This window comes from Castanea sativa, chromosome 5, assembly GCF_040712315.1.
Source record: "Castanea sativa cultivar Marrone di Chiusa Pesio chromosome 5, ASM4071231v1".
NCBI classification, from domain to species: Eukaryota; Viridiplantae; Streptophyta; class Magnoliopsida; order Fagales; family Fagaceae; genus Castanea; species Castanea sativa.
The window spans coordinates 71,154,987-71,164,768 of NC_134017.1; the positions used below are offsets into that span (position 1 = coordinate 71,154,987).

At 31.4% G+C, this 9,782-nt stretch overlaps 1 protein-coding gene across 1 annotated transcript; it reads left to right on the forward strand.

Annotated features, from left to right (window-relative positions):
- Nucleotides 1-1,716: 1,716 nt before the first annotated feature.
- Nucleotides 1,717-6,016, forward strand: LOC142634477 (cysteine-rich receptor-like protein kinase 10). The gene is made up of 7 exons (XM_075808765.1): nt 1,717-2,568; nt 3,742-3,873; nt 3,981-4,102; nt 4,229-4,439; nt 4,746-4,983; nt 5,196-5,346; nt 5,502-6,016. Exons 1-7 carry the CDS (start codon nt 1,791-1,793, stop codon nt 5,832-5,834), a joined length of 1,965 nt encoding a protein of 654 aa, XP_075664880.1. The 5' UTR covers nt 1,717-1,790; the 3' UTR covers nt 5,835-6,016.
- Nucleotides 6,017-9,782: the final 3,766 nt, after the last annotated feature.

Below are 9,782 nucleotides of genomic sequence, written 5' to 3' on the forward strand. Positions count from 1 at the left end.
AACATTAAACTAACAAGCAATTGAAGGCCATAGAAAAGTGGCTTGGATATCACCATATATTATAAGAAAATATAGATAATAGAAAATTGATATAGGAAAGCAGAAGCGAAAAAGAGAAAATACAAGGGATTATGTAGTACAATCTAGTGTACTTATGTCGATTTAGCGGATAGATCTTTATTGTAACTAGTCGCTAAGCGGATAGATCTTTATTGTAACTAGTCGCTAACCCGTGCTATGCACAAGAACCTATATATCTGTGAGGTAAACTAAAATAATTTTATAAAATCTTAAATTGATTAAAAACTACATCATTGCATAATTTGCTCTTGTATGACTTTAATTTGTGTAATAATTTGATGAAGAAGTCATTGCTTGAATGTCCAATAGTTTACAAAAAATTTGTCAAACAATTTCAAATACTGCAAAAAAATAATAATAATAACTCAAAAATTCAAATATTAAAACTTCTTAAAGACTAAAAAATATTAAAGAATCAAATAATTCACTGCTTAGAAATTTTTGAAAAAAAAAAAAAAAAATATATATATATATATATATATATATATATATAAAACTAAACAATAGAAAAATATAAAAGAAAGATAGGTTATATTCAAAAGAATAATTTCAATTATTACAAACTTTTTTATCTTGTAAAAAATGGCTAAAAAGAGTTTGGTAGTTTATGTACGAAAATTACTTTTTAAAGAAGTTGCAGTAGAATTCTTCTATTATCCAAAGAAGTTGAACTTTATCAATAGTTGATGATTTTTATATCTATCCAAATAAAGCCATGTCTAGGATAATCTTAATATAGGATTTATTCAAGTTTTTTTTTTATCAACATTTAAGGTTGAGTTTAAGTTAGACGTGTTAGAAAGATAGAATTTCACTTTGTTAAATTTGGACTAAAAAAAAATAATTTTGTTAAAAAAAATGTCAATGATGAGTTTGAGTTTAAGTTAGACTTGTTAGAGAAATAGAGTTTCACTCCTTACTAAATTTGGACTAAGCAAAAATAACTTTATTTAAAAAAATGATAAAAAAAAATGTGTTTGAGTTTAAGCTCGACTTGTTAAAGAAACAGAATTTCACTCCTTATTAAATTTGGATTAAGCCAAAATAATTTTATTTAAATAAAATGATAATTTTATTTAAATATTGTGCTGATGTGAAAAATTGTAAGAGTTTTAGAAACTTCAATTATATATAAATTAATGGTAAGTTACAAAAAACCTTAAGCAATATATATGTATAGAGATTAGGTTAATTCTAGTTAGGCCTACAATACACGTGGCCTTTCGGGTCATTACACATAACAAAATAATGTGATTATTGGAAAGAAATGAATATTATTTCTAACATATGGACTAATTTTTCAATCGAGCAGAAAACTAATTTTTTCAAGATAAGCATCAATAACTTCATTTTATGACCGGGAACAAAGTCAGAATTTCATTCTGACAAGTTTTGGATGAAGAAAAAAAATATTAGAACCTTCATTCATTATCTTCTTCTTTCTGGTTTGTTTTTTCCTCGTCACGTGCTGAATAGTCAAAGCCGTCGTGCTTTAGGGGGGACCCTCCTAGTTCGTTTTGTTAGGTAATTGCTCATTATCTTTTTTCCTCGTTATCTTTTTTGTTTTGGTAGGTAATTGCTAAGTCATCTTTTCTCCATCTCATTTTATAATATATTACCTAATGCACGAACCAAGACTACAATAAGTAGATGAAAATATTGGTAAAGTGGAGCTACTGATACAGTGATACTTGCAAATTGAGGCAAAAATGGCCGACTTCAAAATTCCCATATCTCTGTTGTTATTATTAAGCTTGCTTAACCTGTTCAGCAGAAGTGAAGGAGCACCAACTTATGCCGCTCATTACTGCTCCAATTCAAGCTTTTTCACTCCCAACAGTACTTACCAAGCCAATCTGAACCTCCTCCTCTCTGATCTATCTTCCAACTCCACACGCCTAGATGGGTTCTACAAAACCAGTGTGGGTCAAAACCCTCCAGACGTGGCCTTGGGTCTTCTTTTCTGCCGCGGTGATCTCACCCCAGCTGCTTGTAAAGACTGCATCTCTACTGCAACAAAAGACATACGAAACCGCTGTCCTTTCGACAAAATCATCCTAATCTGGTACGATGTGTGCACGTTGCGTTACACCAACGAATCAGACCTGAACAACTTAGTTCCCTTTCAGAACTTTAACACTACAGCCCAGAATGTCATCGAGCCAGACCGGTTCAACGGGTTATTAGCAAGCACCATGAATTCATTGAAGCAACAAGCTGCCAATTCCCAATCGGACAAGAAATTTGCAACGGCGGCTGTAAAGTTTACGAGCTCGATGACACTCTACTGTTTGGTGCAGTGCACACCGGAGCTGTCTGTCAGTACATGCTTGACAGTTTTGGAAAGTGCCATCGGTTCTCTTCCCATGTGCTGCACTGGAAAACAAGGCGGAACAGTTGTGCTTCCGAGCTCTAATATTAGATATGAACTTTATCCATTTTTTAATTACACGGCATCAACTACTCCAAATCCTCCTCTGCCTCGAGGTACGCTATATATAATTTTTCTTTTTTTACATAAATAGCATCATTAATTTTCTCTAAGATTTTTAACGTTTCTGGCTTCAATTCAACGAAAAATTATACTGTGGACCACGCCAATTGTTAACTATTTTACTAAAAGACTCGTCTCTGTTTAAAATTGCTGAGTAACATAGTCAATCATAAATACCATTAATTTGTCCAATTCATGAGAGTTATAGATGTATAGTTAGTATTTGGTATGCTAGTGTTAGCACAGAGAACTCAAAATTGTTATTATGCATGAATATTTCTTGTCCATTTTGTTGAAGGTATTTATGGTCAGTAAATATTGCCTTTTGCTTAATCCCCTTTTTGTCTCCATCTTAGATCAAATTATCACTTCTTAATATTTTTAAAAAGAGACCTTCAGTTCAAGTCTCTCTTTCTCTCTCTCTAAATATCGAATTATAAAATAATAATAATAATAATAAATTAAATTAAATTAAAATTTTCAAAAATAAACTAACTTGTTTCTTGCTATCACACCTTTTTATCAAATAACCTACTAGAAATACTAGTATACCAAACTTAAAACTAGTATACCAACTTTGTCGTAGGCTCGTAGTAATAAAGTGGAAGACATCACAAAAGCAATGGCAATTGCTTTGAGTTCTCTGTACTAACAGCCTGTTAGTAATGGGGGTTAAATATTGATACCTAATGAGCACAAACACTTAAAATTTCTCTGATGTATTCGTGTTTGACAGGTGTCTTTGTTACACTCGTTGGGAATAGTTGTTAAGATATATATATTTTTAATGATTTTGATAGTTGTTATTTATTTTAAAATATGACTATAAAAAAAATATAATATATACCTAAAGATTCATATTGATTACTTAATTAGTTGTATCTCCACCGTATATGGCCTAATTTTTCAAGAATTGTAGTGTAGGAAAAGAATAGATGATAAACTTTTTACCAATTAAGTTTTCAGTACATACCCATATACATATGGCTTCCTGTGGCTCACACTTTTTTTTATTGATCTGATTGGCCAATTGCTAACCACTTATGTAACATAACCTTACAGAAAACAGGCCTTGTACTACTCTCTTAGCTACATGGACCTTTAATTCCCATAATGGACCATCAAAGTTTTTGCCAAGTCAATGATGTGGTTAATTGTTTTTACAGGAAAAAGTAAGTCATCTACAACAATTATTGCCATTGCTGTCCCAATTTCTGTTGCTATGGTGCTTTTTGCCATTGGAGTTTGCTTCCTGCGCAGAACAAGCAAGAAATACAATAAATTTCTGGAACCAAATGGTAAAAAATAGTTGTCTGATCATCATATATATGTCATTATCCTTAAACATTTGTCCGTAAAATTTGTCATTTTGAGAATTCAATATATTTAATGTTTGGTTGTGTAGATGGAATTGAAATAACAGCCTTAGAGTCCTTGCAATTTGACTTGGTTACAATTGAAACTGTCACGAACAAGTTCTCGGATGATAATAAGATTGGTAAAGGTGGTTTTGGTACGGTTTACAAGGTAGGAATATAGTTATATATATATATATATATATATATATATTAACAAATAGTTTTTAATTAGATGGCATTATAGTACATAAAGTTACACATAGCATAAGTTATTCCTAACCCTATATATTTCCAGGGTACTTTTTCCAATGGACAAGAAATAGCAGTGAAGAGACTATCCAAAAGCTCTGTGCAAGGTGCAATAGAATTTAAGAATGAGATTGTACTGGTTGCCAAACTTCAACACAGGAATCTAGTGAGACTCTTGGGATTTTGCTTGGAAGGAGAAGAAAAGATACTTATTTATGAATACGTGCCTAACAGAAGCCTTGATTACTTTTTATTCGGTTTGGCCAATCTGAACTCGTTCTTGATCTATTTTCAATTTTGTAAATGCATGGTTACCTAAAAGTTTATACAATGACATACATGATACATCACTTTAAAATCATCTTAAGGCACAAATGTTTAAATGATCTGCTTGTCATGAACTTTCCACAAGCTGAATACTGCTAATTAACAAGCTGAAAATTTACAAAATAATGAGAATATGTAAAGTTGATCTTTTGAATTGAATCGAATAATTTTATCATCCTATTGAGTCTCATTCATTTCTGAGTTGAATATTTGATTTTAAAAAATAATAATAATAGACTCAGGGAGGCAAGGGCAACTGGATTGGTCAAGTCGTTACAAGATTATTGGAGGGATCGCTCGAGGGATTCTCTATCTTCATGAAGATTCTCGGCTTAGAATTATACATCGTGATCTTAAAGCTAGCAATGTTTTGTTAGATGCAAATATGAATCCAAAGATTTCCGATTTTGGCATGGCAAGAATATTTGTAGCGGATCAAGCTCAAGGAAATACAAATAGAATCGTTGGAACATAGTAAGCTTTTAATTGCTTTATTCGACCTTACTTGATCTAAATCAACAAAATCACTTATTGTCTTTTGTAGTATGTTAGAACTATGGAAAAATGAAAGATGTGTAACTTTTAAGGTGATTGATGGCTTGAAAAACAAAAGACATTATGCTATTACAATTGGTTTCCAAAATCTTACTTGTTGATATTGTCGTATTGATGGTACTCGTTGGTAGTGGTTACATGTCTCCAGAGTATGCAATGCAAGGACGATTCTCAGTAAAGTCTGATGTGTTTAGTTTTGGCGTCCTGATTCTAGAGATTATAAGTGGCAAGAAGAACAATTGTTTCTACCAGTCAGAACACGATGAGGACCTCTTAAGCTATGTGAGTGTGGATCAAATTATCTTAATTTTGTGTTAAACTTTCTGAATGCCAATATTATCAGTTCCAACTGCTCAAGAGAAAAAATAATTGGGGTGGTTCTGGCTGGCCAGGGTCCACTAAATAAATTGTAATGATTTTGAATATTATCTTTGCAGACTTGGAAACAATGGAAAAATGGGACACCCATTGAATTGCTGGATCCAACTATAAGAGGTTCCCATTCAAGAAATGAAGTCATTAGATGCATCCATATTGGGTTATTGTGTGTTCAAGAAAACCCAGCCAACCGACCTACAATGGCAACGGTAGTTCTCATGCTTGACAGTTATTCTGTTAGCCTGCAGTTACCTCAGCAGCCAGCATTTTTGCTTCGGAATAAAGCAAACAGGAATATGCCAAAAAAGGAGCTGCAACATGAGAGTTTTTCAAGCCAGTCGGTGCCATGGTCAGTTGATGGAGAACCGATCACTGAACTGTATCCTCGATAGTGTAAGGAAGCAAGCTGTTATCCAACTTTAATTACTTTTTTTTTTTTACCATGTGATGAAACTAGAACTTATAGCTACACATGGCTTTGGTTGGTTTAAGGAATGTATAGTGTTGAATTTAGGACAATAAGTCTGAGTTACAAGTCCTTTAGTTCTGGAATAAGTACATACATGTTGGAATCTCTTCATTTCCCTGCCCATTTGGCCAAAAACTCAATTATAAAGGAAAAACGTATAACTTGTAAGTGCACATATTGTGGTCGTGACATATGTGAATGCTAATTGGGCTATTTTCTGGGCTAATACAAAACCAAGAGTAGAGGACAGGCATAAATTACATATGGTACATGTAGTATTCAATGAGCTTGGACACTCTGGCTAAGCTTGAACCACCTATCAAAAGAACTGTCTAGGCTTGAGTTTTCAAGGGTAGGGAATAAAGGAATACAATTTATGGGAATGTTGATGATTAAAAAGCCTTGGATGTAGAATGAACCCGATAATCATGTGAGAGATGGGAATTTGTGAAACCTAAAAAAAGAAGAAGAGAGAGAACGTGATTTTTACTCATAAATCATGGACATTTGGAATGTGATTATTGACACACTAATGAAAAGACTATTTTTTTCCTCTCTTTTTCGAAAGGTGAAACGAAGTTTTTATGTTCAGCATATTTACAAATAAATTACAATATGTAATTAAAAAGTAATTTGTGTACTTTACTGAAATGAAAACAATAAAAGTTGCTATATATTGAAAGATTTATGATCAAAAATTCGATAGACGAGATAAATTTAGATGAGAAATATTAAAATTTATCCTAAGTATTAAAAGATATATTTCTTCTTCATAGGAATTGCAATTTATGATCTAACCTCTGTTGTTGTTTTCTGTCTTCTTTTCTTTTTCCTTTTTTTTTTTTTTTTTTTTTTTGGTGGAGAAATAACCTTTCAGTTATTTGTTGCAAGATGATAAAGATCTTGAGACATAATTATAGTCGGACAAGGGTTGTGAGACATAAGGCCTACACTCACTTTCATTTTGTGGGGTGTTATGGACAACTTTGGTTGGGTGAAAACAGGAAGGATGGAAAATAATGAGATAAAAATAGGGTGAAAAATAATATTTTTTACTATTTGGTTGAGAGGAAGAGGGGGAGAGAAAAGTGGTGGGGCTCACAAGTTTTCTCTCATTTCCCTTCAAAATACAATCTCTTCAAATTGGAGTGAAAAGTGAAAAAAAAAATGACAAAATTGCCCCCACTTTTTTTTTTTTTTTTTTTTTTTTTTTTTTTTTTTTTTTTTTTTTTTTCCACTTATCCACTGTAACGTTTCTTTATTTCTTTTGACTTTCCACTGAATCGTTGGGTTTTTTTTTTTTTTTTTTTTTGGTCAGGTGGTGGGTTCTTCTTTTCTTTCTTTTTTTTCTCTTAATTTTTTTTAAGAAAACACTTTTGGATAATTTCTTATGCTATTTATTTGAAATATCCACTTTCATTTATACACAATTTTTTAAAAAAGTACAATGTATTACTTTCTTTTTTATTTAAGAGGGACATGATGGTAAATTTATGCAAAACTTATTTTCAACCAAACCAAAAAATTTTCCATCCCTCTACTTTTCCACCATCTCAACCAAGCACAACTGAGAAAAATTAAAAACTTTTTTATCATCCCATTTTTCCATCCTTTCTCTATTTTATATCCTCTCACTTTTCCATCCTCCCAACCAAACGGACCCTAAAGGTTCTAATAACAGCGTGTACATCCATTTATCTCTATCCTAATTCTTAATTTGTCATGATTCAAGAAAATATTAAAGAAAATAAATTCACTTGGATTAGGTTGGAAATAAATAGGATTTTCTTGGCATCTCTCTCCATTATAGTGACAGAAATAGAGGGGGTGTTTGGGAGATGAGTTTGAGTTATGTTGTTGGGATGTTTTTGATATATATGTAGGTGAAAAAGTGTGTAAAAATGCGTGTAATGTTGTTTAAAATGTAAAAAAATGTGTTAGAACTAATCTACCAACCACTCCCAAAATAGTTAAGTCGCTTTTGTTGTCCTGCATCAAGAGGTCCCATATACACCACCCATGTCCTCATCATACCTTTATCCCATCGAGCAATATATTATCCTAACAAAAAAAAAAAAAAAAATTAAACTGAACAAGGATTGGGTAACTGATCAAACCCTGCCTAAACCTTGCAATTTTTAAATTTATCCTAAGTACTTCTCCCTTTCTCTCTCCGTTCACTACAATAATGTTGATTGTATTTATGTAGCTTTTATATAATATATAATGTATGGCAGGTATGAATGAATGAATGAGTGACTTTTACTTTCTATTTACCATTGAATGAGTAGATTGAATTCGCCAGGGTTGATATGATATTTTGATTATAAAAATATAAGTGTTGATTGTTGAAATATAACATATTTTATAATCTTTTCAAACAAAAAAAAACTAATATTTTATAATAATGCCTTTTGTTTTGTTTTGTTTTTTTTTTAATTTTTATATGGAGTTATTATTTGGTTAATAGTTGAAGGTACTAAGATAAAGTTTTCTATTAATGTACCTAGGTTGTGTTTGAGAAAAGCTCATATTATCAGTTTCCTTTATTATTTAACTTATTTTTCTACCATTTATGTGTCTTATTGCATTTTTTGGTACTTTTTATAGGTCTCACTAGTTAACTTTTGCCTTTATGCACAGTATTTTTGGCAAAAAGTTTTCAGTTTCGACTAAATAAATTATTCTCAAATGGACCCTTAAACGTAGTTTATACTTTGCTGATCACAAATTGTAAGAAACTTGTCTATAATTGACGCAAAGCAGGAAAAATATTCAATATTTAGAAACTAGTGTTCAATCCTTTGCCTCAATTGTTAAATCTTTAGATATAGAACTCTCTAAAAGGGCTAAAAAGTTTATTATTACTCCTGTAGTTGCAACCATTTCCATAGAATGTGTATTTTCAGCCATGAAACTTGTCAAAATGAAATTTTGTAACAACATAAAAATGAGTTTTTATTTTTTATTTTTTTAGTGATTATTTAAATGTGTACATAAAAAGTGTTTTTTATAGAAAATTTGGTACCATGAAGGAACTAATGACACAACTTTAATCAATTATAGTTAACTTATAAATCAAGTATTTTTTTTTTCTTTGTACATAAGATTTTTGTTATAGTCATCTTAGATCCCCTGGAAATATTTTTGGCTTTGCCACTGGTGCTAGACAAGATACTAAAACATTGGTTGAAAAGTCTAATTAATCTCAACTTTCCAAAATAACTTTTCCAAGATAGAGACATTGCTAGTAATGAATGGTTGAAATGAGAAATTTACAACTACATTCAAAGGAAAAGAAAGGAAACAAGGGTCAAACAACCCTAGAGATTGACATGCCAAAAGCATGTGACAAAATGAGATGGAATTAAATCATTGTTATGATCAAATTAGTAGGGTTTTAGCTGTCTCGGGATACACCTACTAACACAGTGTTTCACTATAGTCACTAATGAATTGTTAATTAATTAATGGGGACAATCACTTCATCCTAAAAGAGCTTTATGACACAAAAACCCACTTCACCATTGGCTTTTCAATAGCCTAGTCCATATTTAGGGCGGCTCTTGCTTTAGTCTAGTTAGGCAACCGCTTAAGGTCCTCAAATGGAAGAAGTTTCCCAAATTTTAACCAATTAAGTTAGCTTTTTAGTTAACAAAAATTAAACATGTGAAATTTGAAAAATGAATAAATTAAACCCAAAATTATAGCAAAAAAAAAAAAGAGGAGAAAAAGAGTCAAAGAAAAAAAAAAGAAAAGGAAAGAAGGCCCCATTGTAAGAGTAATAAATTATATCCGAAATATTTTAAAAATAAAAACAAAAATGGTTAATTCTTTTTGTGACTAGAAGCTGAAATCTCTCTCTCTCTCT